The sequence below is a fragment of the Herpailurus yagouaroundi genome, unplaced genomic scaffold (genome assembly GCF_014898765.1).
Source record: "Herpailurus yagouaroundi ecotype Mexico unplaced genomic scaffold, PumYag 254, whole genome shotgun sequence".
In the NCBI taxonomy this organism is placed as follows: domain Eukaryota; kingdom Metazoa; phylum Chordata; class Mammalia; order Carnivora; family Felidae; genus Herpailurus; species Herpailurus yagouaroundi.
The window spans coordinates 2,466,850-2,481,182 of record NW_024412471.1 but is presented as its reverse complement, the minus strand read 5'-3'; the positions used below and the strand labels follow the sequence as shown (position 1 = coordinate 2,481,182).

The following is a 14,333-nucleotide window of genomic DNA, read 5'->3' as shown; positions in this document are numbered from 1 at the left end:
TTTCCCATGTTATTAAAAATTATTTAAAATAATCTTAATGGCTATATAATTTCAGTTTTAAGAATATATCTTTAACCATTACTATTAGATATTTAGATTGTTTACAATTTTTATTTGATATAAGTAATATGGCAATAAACATCTTGTGTATTGAGAAACCCTTGTCCCATCTCGGATTATTTCCTTAAGGTAAGTGTGCAGTGAGGCTGTTTCAGTATTGCTTAGAGATATACATTGGTAGAACTTTTCCGGAAAGCAATCTGTATGTATTCAAAGATACAGGGTTGACTGCAGGGCTCTTGTTGTTGAGGTTGCACTAGTTTTCCTGGCTTTTAAGAAGCCCTGGCCCAGGTGATAGAAATGTTTTGTATCTTGATTAGGGAAGTGGTTACACAACTGTATCCATTTGTCAAAATCATCAAACAACACCCTTAAAATTGGTACATTTTGGGGCGCCTGGGTGGCGCAGTCGGTTAAGCGTCCGACTTCAGCCAGGTCACGATCTCGCGGTCCGTGAGTTCGAGCCCCGCGTCGGGCTCTGGGCTGATGGCTCAGGGCCTGGAGCCTGTTTCCGATTCTGTGTCTCCCTCTCTCTCTGCCCCTCGCCCGTTCATGCTCTGTCTCTCTCTGTCCCAAAAATAAATAAACGTTGAAAAAAAAATTAAAAAATAAAAATTGGTACATTTCGTGTCTGTGAATTATATATCAATAAGAAATTTAAATTTTAAAAACAAAGTTTTGTAGTATCAAACTGACACTTTTTTCTCGATATGGTCAGAAAGATGAAAAAGTAATTTTAGAAGGAATAGTTTTCTGACCATGTAATTCAATGTTTTTTAACGCCATTGTTCCGGAACCACCCAATATTAGCTAGTGTTATGATTCACATACTTGGAGAAAAATCCATAGCAATTCCTAAAAAGGGAGTTATGATGATACCAAGAATTAAATTTATTTAGCCAAAGTATGTGCTAGATAGCACATTATACCTGTGCTATCCAGGAAGATAGCTACTAGTCACATGTAGCTACTGAGCGCCTGAAATGTGGCTGGTCTGATTTGAGGTGTGCTGCCGATATGAAATATACATCAAATTGCAAAGACTTAATACCAAACAAGAAATGTAAAATAATCTCATTAATAATGTTTTGATGTTGATAATGTTTTGGATATATGGGTTAAGCCAAATATGCTATTAAAATTAATCTCACCTTCCTTTTTACCTTTCTAATATAGTCATAGAACATTTAGAATCCCGTAGCAGTTCACATTTGTAACTTGCTTTACATTTCTGTTGGATAGTACTGCTTTATCCATTCAGTTTTGTTTAATTCTCGTAACGACCCAACGAGATAGATATTTTTATTATCATCAACTTCATTTTCCAGATGGGATTGAGGTTTTAGAGAAGTGAAAACCTTATCCAAAGTCATATAGACCTAATAGGCGACAAAGCTGGAATTGAACTCAGATGGTGTGTTTCCAGTCTGGACAACTAAGCACTCAGCTGAAATAATATTTTAAGATTTATCTAGCTATGATTTTTCTAATCCCTTGCTTATAAATATCACTTATAAAGTAGGCAGAATTTGTTTTTACCAAATTCACAAATATGTGAAGCTTTCTGCCTACTAAGATATGTTGTAAACCAAAGCAGGGGAAAAAATAGTACGAAAGTGAGGAATAATTAAGAATGAGATTTAAGACAGTGTTGCTCTTTGAATAAAAAATGGTTAACTTGATTAACTAGTTATAACTCTTATTAGTTTCATCACTACCTAAGATGATAATTTAAGGGTTGGTAATAATATAATCCTGACAGAGTAAGTAAGTTACAGTGCAGAGAGTACTTTTTTTTGCAGAGAGTACGTTTTAGGGCCTAGAAAACATTTGGCATTTTGGATTTCTGTAAATAAACGTGAAGCTGGGAGGGGGCTGATTAATATCTTCAACAGGTACTTTATAGATTTCTACCTAAACAAGTAACACTAGAAACTTGGACCTTCTCCTGTAACCACAAGTTGGTTCGATCTCTGAATTATTTACAGAAAAATTAGGATCCTGTAACAGAATTTGCATTTCAAAGGAAGAGGAATCCAGAGGACACTCTTGTTCACTTATGGGCATTTCAGGATCAGTTTTTTAAAAGTGTTGGAACCATCACCATCTCCGTAGAGATTCTAGAGGGAGTTACTTTGCTGCTGTGACCAACGCATTAAACACCATTGCAAGAGCTGTGGTGGGGTGTATTGCCTGTCACTGACAAGCATTTATTGAGCACTGATAACGTGTAAGGTTTTGTGAAAGGCGCTACAAAGAGACAAACATGGAGACATGTTCCATATTTTTAAGGATTTCGATGTCCAATGGGAAAAATAAGCATATAAATGAATAATAAGATGCTTTTTGAAAAAACTGGATTTAACCAAGATTCAAATCTAGGTCTGTCTCTTGGTTCCAATTTATTTGTGCATTTGGAACATATATTTTTAAAATTAAAAATAGCTTTTCACTGCAAAATCAATGCATAATACTCGTAGGAAAAAAATTTAATACAGCTAAGCAAAAATAAGATAATAAAAATATCCATACTGCCACAGTCCCACCATAGGAAATGTCAACATCTTGATGTATGTATAGCCTTTTGGACCTTTTTCTATTAATGTACGCACATATATTTTTAAACAAAAGGACTGTACTATACATGTACTTTCAATGAAAATTCCAACATATGTCATTTTTAGAGTGACTGAATAGTATTCTGTTGTCTGATTTTGCCCCAATTTATTCAACCAACCCTTTTTTGTTCATTCAGCACTTATTGAGTGCCTACTGTATTCCAGGAGCTATCTTAAGACTACAGTGTTGTGTTACAGTGGTGGATAAAATTGTTTAGTATTAATTGTTTATAATTTTTCAATCATATTAATGCTATAATAAACATTATTTTATATGTATCCTTATATACTTGTCCAGTCGTTCACTTGGGATAATAATTGAGCATATACTAGATGCCAGACAGTCTGGTGACTTCATTACATATATTATCTCATTTAATCTTTGTGATCCAAGAGGCAGTGTTGTGATTTCAATTTTAAAATGAAGAAACAAGAACATGGAGAAATGAAATAATTTGCCTTAGGTCATACAACAAGGAAGTGCAAACCTGTAAATCAAGTTCAAATTTGTGTGATCCTAGATTCATGCACTGCTAGCAATGTTAAGGTGAAATTACTGCCTCCAAGAGCATAAACTTTTTTTTTGTTTGTTTTTACTTTTTTTTTTAGTAAGCTGTACACCCACCATGGGGCTTGAATTCACAACCCTGAGATCAAGAGTCACAGAACATAAATATTTTAAAAAAAAATTTTTTAGTGCTTATTTATTTTTGAGAGTGAGAGAGAAAGTGTGTGAGAGGGGCAGGGGCAGAGAGAGAGGGAGACACAGAATCTGAAGCAGGCTCCAGGCTCTGGGCTGTCAGCACAGACCCCATCATGGGGCTCAAATTCACAGGCCATGAGATCACGACCTGAGATGAAGACGGATGACCAACCGACTGAGCCACCCAGGCACCCCAAATATTTTTAAGATGCTAAATTACTAATTTTCCTGCCACAAAGATTTTATTACCAGTTTAACCTTCACATCATGTCCATGCAACACTGAGGTTAGGTGCACTTGATTCTTAAAACTAAACTTAAAAATCTTCAATTCTTGGAATGCCTGGCTGGCTCAGTCTCTCGATCTCAGGGTCGGGAGTTCAAGCCCCATGTTGGATGAGGAGCCTGCTTGAAAAAAAAAAAAAAAAAAACTATCAAAAATCATCAATTTGTATGGAGGTTGGTTAAAAAAAAAAACTTCAACTCAAATCAGAGAAAGAAGAAAGAAGCAGATAAACGTTGTGAAGTTGAGAAACCAATAAATGAGAGAGACACAAATAGAGACAAGAGAGTCAGAGGGAGATACTGACCCCCTTCTCCCTCCCATCGCTTCAGCTTACCCCCAGCCCCACGCCATCTAATACACCTTTTTCTTTTACATAAGCTTGTTTGAATAGTTTCTGTTTCTTATAGTCAGGATGTTGCATTTTAGAAAAATGTTCTCGTCATTTACAAGTCTATAGGATATGCCTTTTTGTGTAGTGTGTAAGACCCAATCTGTATTTGCATATTTGTTTCGGGATTTGTTGGGTTAAACAATAGAAAGTTAAAAATAGAAGGAAAAGTTCAAAACTTCTAACTCTGTGTAGTGACACAAAAGTGACCTGTTTACTTCATATATTATCTACATTTCTTTTTTTTCAAGTTTATTTATTCATTTTTAGAAAGAGAGAGGGAGAGAGAGAATCCCAGGCAGACTCCAGGCTGTCAGCGCAGATCTTGATGTGGGGCTCGATCTCAAGAACCGTGAGATCACGACCTTGATCATGATCAAGAGTCGGATGCTTAACTGACTGAGCCACCCAGGCACCCTTATGATCTACAGTTCTGTTTTTTATGATAAAAAATCCTGAAATGTTCTACAGATTCTTAAAAGTTATCAATTTGATGTCACTGAGATTATTAAATACTCAAGTAGTTGATTATTGTCACCACAGCCCTGAGTTGTCTTTCCTCTGCCAAAACTGTTACCTTCCCCAGCTGAGTGATGTATCCACCAAGAGACCTGTTCTTTCACAGGGATTGTCATTAGAGCCTCTGGGGTTGAATGGGACCTGTGATTTACACATCACTTTTTGGTACCTTTCATCTTTTTTTCCCAACGTTTTTTTGTTTTTTGTTTTTTGTTTTTTTTTTTTTGGGACAGAGAGAGACAGAGCATGAACGGGGGAGGGGCAGAGAGAGAGGGAGACACAGAATCGGAAACAGGCTCCAGGCTCTGAGCCATCAGTCCAGAGCCTGACGCGGGGCTCGAACTCACGGACCGTGAGATCATGACCTGGCTGAAGTCGGACGCTTAACCGACTGCGCCACCCAGGCGCCCCATCATCTTTTAAAAGACAGTACAGGGGTTCCTGGGTGACTCAGACTCTTGATTTCAGCTCAGGTCATGATCCCAGTTGGACTCCGCGTGGGGCTCCACGTTGAGCGTGGAACCTGCTTAAGATTCTGTCTCTCCCTTTGCCCCTTTGCCCCACTGAGGCATGCTCCCTCTCTTAAAAAAAAAAAAAAAAAAAAAAAAAAAAAAGGCAGTTTCGCCTAGCAGTTAAGAGCATGGACTCCAGTGCCAAGACTACCTTCTTAAATCCCAGTTTTGCCATGTGTCCACTTATATGACTTTATGCAAATTATTTAACCTTTTTGTGCCTCAGTGTCTCAGCTGTAAAATGGAGGTCCATAATGGCTCTTTCACATCACTGTGGTGATGAACGGATAATAGAACATATATGAAATGCTTGCAGGAGAATCTGGCGTGGGGGAAGCAGTCAATAGCTGTTACTTGCTGCTGCTGCTACTGTTAACTGCTCTTCTATTTGGGGAACTCTGGATATTCATCATCAACCACCTCTGCCATCACCCATACTTCAATCACTTGTTTTGAAACCCTTCAAGAGCAGAATTCTGTTATTATCCCAAGTAGGAATACACCAGGGCAGTGATAAAATTTACTATGAAGGTAGTAGCCCAGCTGCCAGATGACCTTTGTGTTGTGGTCTGTGAGGACAAAAATGTTTAGTAGCTCAGGTTCCGTTTGTGCTCACTTAAAATGTCCCCTTTGAGGCTCCCAGAGTCAGCACCTGTGTAATTAATAGGCCAGCACAGAGCCTTCCACAGCCATGCTTGCTGCAGGCAGGTTATTTGGGGCTTTGCTTCTTGTATTTTTTTGTGGTGGTCACCATTCTACTCCTGTAGTTGTGGTTGCTTTGAGAAATTGATGTGGTTTTGAATGTTCCCAGTGGTGAGAAAGTGTATCTCTAGCTCTTTTGGTTTTCGGTTGATAACCTCCTTTCAGGCCCCTGTATAACTGATATTACAGGCAGTTGTGTCCCTGAGGAGTCTGTTTTCTGCCCTGTGGACTCCAACGGTAGTCCTTTCTCCTCACACAGCCCTCCAGTGAATGATATACGCACAATGCTGGCTACAGGCAGAATCCCACTGGTGGCTTTTGTCCTCTTTCTTCTCAGTGAGAAAATAAAGCCAAGGGCTCCTGTTTATTTGTTTTCTTTTGCTTTGCTTTTAGGGTTTTAGTTCTTTTTCCCCATAAGTCAGGTGTCTAGTGCTAAGGTGGGAACTGGGAAGGAGAAGCTGTTTTTTAATAGGCAGTTACATTGTTTGTAAGAAAGTGTCAATTCCTCAGTGGAAGTGGTTATAATCAAGGAAATATTTTGTCTTAATTCAGTGTTTCCCAAGGTCTGTCCTATAGAAAATGTGTTTGGCATTTGTTTAGTATTGATAGGTATTCCACTAAAAAAGGATTCTATAGCCAACTAAGTTTAGAAAATAAACTTAGTTTATTGGGCGCCTGGGTGGCTCAACAGGTTAAGTGTCCAACTTCAGCTCAGGTCACGATCTCATGGTTTGTGAGTTTGAGCCCCGTGTCGGGCTCTGTGCTGTCAGCTCGGAGCCTGGAGCCTGCTCCAGATTCTGTGTCTCCCTCTCTCTCCACCTCTTCCTGCATGCTCTCTCTCTGTCTCTCTGTCTCTGTCTCTGTCTCTCTCTCTCTCTCTCTTTCAAAAATAAATAAACAGTAAAATTTTTAAAGAAAATACTGCCTCCAGGGCGCCTGGGTGGCTCAGTCAGTTGAGCGTCACACTCTTGATTTCTGCTCAGGTTGTGGGATCAAGCCCCGCATTGTCAAGCTCACACTGACTGGGCATGCCGCAGAGCCTGCTTCAGATTCATTCTCTCTCTCTCTCTCTCTCTCTCTCTCTGCCCCTCCCCCGCTAGTTCCATCTGTCCTGTCCCCTGGGACCAGTGTTCCTAGCCTAGCTCAGCCCCCCTCATAGGCACCCGGTCTTATCCCTCACCTACTCCAGGATATGACTCGAAACTGGCTCCTCTCTCCTCAATCAGTTTTTCCCACTCTAGTGGATCATTCATAGAAACTTACTGACTTTCCCCCACCCTTAAAAACCCTCCAGTAGCCTCCTATCTCTTTCCAGGTCCCGTATCATTTCTCTGTTCTCTTTTGTAGCACAATTCTTGAAGAACTCTTTATAGTCACTGTCCCTGATTCCTCTCCTGACATATTCTCTTGAACCCACATATTCTTCTAAACCTCACTCTGTTCAGTTTTTCACCCCCATCACTCTCCAGAATTGCTCCCACTGTGGTCTCTAGGGACCTCCGCATGGCTAAACCCAGAGTCAACTTTTAGCGCTCATTTTACTTGACCTGTCAACATCATTTGACACAGTTAATAGTCCCTTCACTTGGAAACACCTTTATCCCTTAGCTTCCAGAAACTGTAGTCTCCCGGTCTTCCTGTCTCGCTGGCCATTCCTGCTCTGTCAGTTTTGTTCATTTTTCCTATTTTTGGAACCCCTAGAACACTGTTCTTAGACTTCCTTAGTGCTTAGATGTCCTTAGTCTTCTCCTCTGTACCCACTCCCTTGGCAGTCTTCTCCAGGCTCATGGCTTTAAAGTCTCTCTGCTACAGACTCCCAAATGTGTATGTCAAGTCCAGAGTTTCTGCCTCAGCACTATCAATGTTGGGGACCAGATAATTCTTTGTCGTAGTGAACTGTCCTGTGCACAGTGGGATGTTCAGCAATGTCGCTAGCCTCTGGATGCCAGAGCGCACCAGTTACGACAACCAAAAATGTTTCCAAACATTGCCAGATATCCCCTGGGGATAAAATGACACCTCTCTGCCCCCCCTTCCCCATTGAGAACCACTGTTTCTAGTCTGAACTTCTTCCCCAAACTCCAGATTTGTATATTCAGCTGTCTACTTGACACTTCGGTTTGAGTGTCTAATTATCCATATGTAACATGATCAAGACCACGCTTCTGATATATCTTTCTAAACCTAACCCTCCCTCAGACTTGCCACCTCAGTTAATTGTATACCATCCTTCTACTAGTATGCTTAGGCCAAAAACCTGGGTGTTTCCTCAACTCCCCTCTTTCTCTCACACCTGCATCCTGATTCATCAGTAAATCTTACAATCCTTTGCTTCCAAGTGTGTCTAGAATCTGACACGCTCTTACTACTACTGCCCTGGTCCATGCCACCATCATTTTCTACCTGGATTGTTACAACTGCCTCACCTTCTCTGTATCACTAGAGTGACCCTGTGAAAATTCGTAATTCAGGGCATGTCACATCTCTGCACAAAAACCTCCAGATGTGAGGTGCCTGAGTGACTCAGTTGGTTAAGCATCCAACTCTTGATTTTGGCTCAGGTCACCATCTCACCATGCATGAGTTCGAGCCCCACATCGGGCTGTGCGCTGACAGCGTGGAGCCTCCTTAGGAATCTCCCCCCCCCCCCGCACCCCCTCAAAATAAATAAATAAACAACTTCCAGATGTTTTCTTTCTTACTCAAAGTAAAAATCAAAATCCTTACAGCAAGCTACCAGGCCTCACGTGATCTCATCTTCTACTCCCATCCATCTCCTGTCTCCTCTCTCACTACCCAGACTTCCAGCCACACTGGCCTCCTCTCTGGTCCCCAGCACACGCGGCCTTGGTTCCTTTGCACTTGCTCTTTCCCCAGATAATCTTCTCTGTTGCTTCATTCAGGTCATGGCTCAAATATCAGTTTCTCAGTGAGGCCTTCCTTGACCACAGGATTTAAGATCTCACACCACCAACACCACCTCCACCTCTCTTTCAAACCTGCTTTATTTTTCCCCATCGCGCTTTCTTGATCTGACATACCCCAGACCACTGCATCCTGCTTACAAGAATAAACTCTGAAGCCAGATTGCCTAGGTTTGTATCCCAACTCTGTCACTCTCAAGATGTAGGACCTAGGCTTCTCTGTGCCTCAGTTGCTTTGTAAAGTGGGATAGTTTTTATCTCATCAGAACAGAACCTCACCTACAGTGTTAGGAGTTCACCATGATTATTTTTGTTGTGTTATTATTATTGTATTTTACTTATTAACTTCCTTTATCTTCCCCTTCCCTTATTGGAATGTAAATTCCATGAGAGAACTTTTTTACTTTGGTTATTGCTATATTCACAGCTTCCACAACAGGGCCTGGCATATAGTAGGCACTTAACAAATATTTGCTAATCAAATTGTCCTCTGGAAAGAGTAATGGGGAAGAGATGAATCCAGGAAGACCTGAGCTCTATGTGTACCATTTAAAACTTTTACCAAAAGAATGTGTTCATGTATCGTGTCCTCAAAAAGCTTATAGACTTCAGTGGAAAAAAGACATGTAGACAAATGAATTCCTAGAGGATTGATAATAAGAGAGTTGAGTTGTAAAAGATGCATAGTTCAGATAAAGTATGACACAGATGGGCAGTCCTCCAGGCAGAGGGAATAGAATGTGCAAAAGCAAAGAGGTACAAGATATCAGAGCAGCTCTGAGCGCTGTAAGCAGTGGAAAATGAGAAGACTTTTCAGTGTTCTGGGCTATTAAATGCTCCGTCACATCCTTCTCTCTGACCCACTCCTATATTCCAGCATCTCTAGTGTTTGGCTGTAATTAGAAGATTATTACTCCATTAAGGCAAACATTTCAAGTTTTTTTCTCATTATTTTCCAGAAAGTCCTTTTCTAGGTTCCTGCTTCCCATAAATTCCATTCATTTTGTTTCATTATTCCCCTTCACATTTGATTCTAGCTTCCTTTGGTGTCTTTGGTTTTCTTATTATTAAGAAACTCATATAAGGGCACCCTGGTGGCTCAGTCATTTGAGCTTGAGTTCAGCTCAGGTCATGGGATCGACCCCCGCATCAGGTTCCAGGCTGAGAGTGGAAGCTTGCTTAAGAGTCTCTCTCTCTCTCTCTCTCTCTCTCTCTCTCTCCCTCTCCCTCCCTCTCCCGCTGCCCCTCTCCCCTACTCATGCTCTCTCTCTCTCTCTCTCAAAAGAAAAAGAAAAAAAAAATCCCATATAATTTCTACCTGTGGAATATAGTGAAAAAAGAGGAAGATGTAGGTGATAGTCTTGCTATATAGCTTTAAGAACACAGTTGTTCAACGAAATTACTTTAGTAATGAAAATCTAAAATCCTATAAGTGTTAGTCTTTAGTTCCTTACCAAAGACTAGAAAGTGAAGAAACTCTTTTCTCAATGTGCGATGCAAGCCTTTCTTGAGGTTGACTTTAAAATCGGGGCCTTTTACTGCCCACCTTGCTTCTTCCCATAGAGTTGGGAATCATGACAGCACAAACCAAGACGAGCAGTAGCATTAACCTCCTGGGTTAGCTTCTGGAACCTTCTTTGTTTATATCTTGTCTCACATTGAATTGTGACTGTATCTGTCTCGGACAGTCCCTTAAAGGTAAGAATCCTAACAAGTGGGGTGCTTGGGTGGCTCAGTCGGTTAAACGGGCGCCTGGGTGGCTCAGTCGGTTAAGCGGCCGACTTTGGCTCAGGTCATGATCTCGCGGTCCGTGAGTTCGAGCCCCGCGTCAGGCTCTGTGCTGACCGCTCAGAGCCTGGAGCCTGTTTCAGATTCTGTGTCTCCCTTTCTCTCTGACCCTCCCCCGTTCATGCTCTGTCTCTCTCTGTCTCAAAAATAAAAAAAATAAATAAAAAAAAAAAGAACCCTAACAAGTGATCCTTTGTACACCCAGCTCAACACCTACCTCATAACGGATGCTCAGTAAAACACTTGTTAAATTGAATTGAACTGAGCTGAATTGAATTAGATTATAGTACCACAGGAGAAGGGGACTTTTTAGTTTGCTTTGTAAGCGAAATTGATTTAAAACAAAGCTAGGAAAGAAAAATCCTTCTTTTGTTGTTTTTCATAAACATAGTCTAAATTTGGGGTATAGATACCAATATGTTCACCGCCCATAATTTTTTAAGCATTCCGCAGTGACTCATCAAAGTCCTCAAATAGATACTTTTTAAAAGTCACAATGGCCCTAGGAAATAAAATTAGACTTGGCAAATATAAATAGTATTTTCTCTTTGCAGTCAAAAATGTGGGGTCTTATTGATACGCAGAGGAGGATCATTACGTATAATTTCAGTTAAGTTACTTCTTTTCTTTGCACCGGTAGCAGAGTCTGAAGGGAAGCAAATAAAGGTCACCGCTGAATTCCCGTAGGGTTTCCCAGCAGGTTTGTTTCATTCTTAACCATCACTGACCAAAGACTTCTTGTGCTGTCTTTCAAGAAAGCAGTGCTGCTTCGTTTCCTGACACTTGTTTTCTGTCCTCCACGTGTCTCCAGTCCTACTGGCCAGAAAACCAGTCCAGACAGACGTGCCCATATTTCAGTAGCGGAATAAATGAATTTAGCTTCTACTCCTTTCCCTCTACTTCATCTTTTTTTTTTTCTTTTGCAAAGGAGTTTTCATTTAAATCCTCCAAGTGCCAAATCTGCCAGGTCTAAAACTGCAAAACACTGGTAATAATAAGGGACCTGGCCATCACCCCTCCAACCCTCTGCTACAGGTCTGTCTCCTGAGCGTGAGTGTGGCACTTAAAAATACCGCCCCCAGAGCTCCTATATCACAGCAAAGGCTCTTTTGCCAACAGGAGCCATTCAGATGAATTCACTTATTCAGTATACCTTTATTGGGTCCCTGCTAGAAGTCAGCATCTGTGCTGAGTGAGCGCTGGAGATCCACCTTGGAGATCGAAGAAGTCTCAGACCCACCCTAAGCACCTCACAGCCTAGTGTGACAGAAATAACCGAGGAGTACCTACGGAATAATCATACAGAGCTAAAATAGCACCAGAAAGTGATTAGAGCCGTGGGAGGGATCCGTCCAGCATGGAGGAGTTTGAGAAGGCTTCACAGAAAAGGTGGCTTTTAATCCTTAGCCTTAAAGGATTTCATCAGGGGCACCTGGGTAGCTCAGTCAGTTGAGTGTGCGACTTCAGCTCAGGTCATGATCTCATGGTTCGTGGGTTTGAGCCCCGCATCAGGCTCTGTGCTGACAGCCCGGAGCCTGGAGCCTGCTTCGGATTCTGTGTCTCCCTCTCTCTCTGCCCCTCCCCCACTAGTGCTCTGTCTCTCTCTTTCCCTCTCTCAAAAATAAACATTAAAAAAATATATAAAGGATTTCGTCAGACAGAGAAGGGCTGTCTAGCATTTTGGACACAGGACCTAAGAGCAAACAGGTGGGAACGCACATGAGGTGTTTAGGGGACAGCAAGTGTTGGGGCGCTCCCGGGGCCGCAGGGTGGGAAGTGGAGTCAGACGAGCAAGGGAACAATCCAGTGGCAGTATATGTGGGGCCCGAGGGCGCAGGTTCCAGAGCCTGGGTTTGAGTCACAGCTAAGCCACTTACTGGCTGTGGTGACCTTGGAAAATCACTTCACCTCTCCATAGCTTGATTTTGTCATCTTTTAAATAAGGATAATAGCGTCTATTTCACACATACGTACACATGCACGTATGGCTTAAAACAGTTCTCAGAACACAATAAATACAAGTATGAGTTATCACAAGGACACAATGTGAAGGGCCTCAAGTTTTAACTTATGTGTCATTCTGTAAGCAAAAGAAAGGTCTTCAAGTGGAAGAGGCAAAAATATGCAATAGGATATCGTCTGTATTTTAGAAAATGAATTCTAGTGCCACTTTGCAGAGGACACTGGCTGAGGAGGAGACTGAAGGGACACAGTCCAAGTTCTGAAGCCATTTCGAGAGTACAGATAAGAGGTGCTCGATGGAACGTGGTTCTCAGTTAATACAGTAGCCTTGCCCTTAAAACTCCTGGGTTCCTAACTAGAAATTTCAAACGGGAAGTTTTAGCCTTACCAGATCTTGCAGATTTAGTGCTAAAAAACCCCATGAGATCCCCGGGGAGGAGCACCGAGGGAGGGCTCTCCTAGCCCGGATGTCTGAGTGCCCCGCACACCAGGACAGTAATCCTTGCATACTCTTCACGATCTCCTTCATCCAGTCACAAGTCACGGGCAAGATCTTCTAATTTGGAGATGCTTTTCCTTTTCCCCCTTTGAGTAACCTCAAGTCTACCGGTCAGTTTCCTAGAGGAAGTTCTGGCTTCCGGACTGCACAGCAGAAGCAAGGAGAGCTCTCAAGTTACAGCGAGGTCCACAAGCAGACGGTGAACCTGAACCGGCGCGGGGAGAGGAGGCGCAGGGCGAGGAGGCCGGCGCAGCTCGCCCTCAACCTCCCTGCAGGCTTTCCCCACTGGCCGCAGGTGTTGGAGGAGAGCCTTGGGTTTCACGCTTGTCCTTATAACCCACCTCCAGGTAGCCTGCTCACTCCTGAACTGTAGGCACAGACACCCACATCCCAGGGACAAGTTGAGAAGAACTCTGTGCCGGTCCTGACCCACCTTTCCCATGGTTTCCTTATCAAATAAACAGATATATTCCTTGTATTTGACAGCACAATCACTTTGGTTTCTGATGAATTTTGTTGGGATCTCACTTGAGTAAAGGGTTATCAGAGCTCAGAGGGGTTTAAAAAGTAAACTATTTGATGCACACGCTACACATCCTCCCTTCTCTTGACCCCTTTTACTTTTCATTAACCACATTCCTGCACACCTCATTTTTGAAAACTCATCATGTTTCTGTAGAAAGCCATCCAAAAATTGTTCCTACACTGCAATTTTCTGTGGCACTGAGAAACCATGTATGACTACAATAAAAATCCATTTTGTGAAAAGATACAAGTTTTTATTTCTTTGGGGTTAATGGGGTTTATGGGAATTCGCAAGATGAGGCATGAGTTGGCTTTACACCAAACAGAGAGAAGGCATCGCTTCTATCCAGAGGATATTTAAACTATGTCAACGCTCAGGTGATTAAGTATCCAGCTCTTGGCTTTGGCTCAGGTCATGATCTCACAGTTTGTGGGTTCAAGCCCCACATCGGGCTCTTGCGCTGACAGTGTGGACCCTGCTTGGGATTCTCTCTCCCCTCTCTCTCTGCCCCTCCCCCGCACGCATGCTCTGTTTCTCTCTCTAAATAAATAAACTTCCAAAAATTAATGTCAAGGCAGATTCATAATTTCTGGTGTCAATTTCAGTTCTCTTGAAAACAGTGGAAGCTGATGTCACTAATGCCAGATTACGGCATCCTCAGATCATAGCAAAAACACAGCACAATCCCTCTCTGGCTCTCTGTAGGCCCTTTATATGTTTTTTAACCTTTCATGTGGAACCGAAAATATTCTCTAGCCTCAGATACCCTAGGCTCAAATCTGTCACAATTATCAGACTTTGGGGATGATATATAAATATAAATATAAATATAAATATAAATATATAT

General features: G+C 41.9%; 1 protein-coding gene across 2 annotated transcripts in view; it reads left to right on the top strand.

The window, feature by feature from the left end:
- The window catches only part of VPS45 (vacuolar protein sorting 45 homolog), a 67,122-nt gene extending 53,392 nt beyond the window's left edge, over window positions 1–13,730 (top strand). The window contains exon 15 of one of the 2 annotated variants that reach the window (XM_040461226.1): window positions 13,076–13,730. In XM_040461226.1, coding sequence (XP_040317160.1) covers window positions 13,076–13,163 — 88 coding nt within the window. In that variant the 3' untranslated portion in view covers window positions 13,164–13,730. Of the gene's footprint in view, window positions 1–2,048; window positions 2,964–13,075 lie in introns of those variants that run through there. The other variant, XM_040461228.1, reaches the window with a different exon arrangement.
- Window positions 13,731–14,333: the final 603 nt, after the last annotated feature.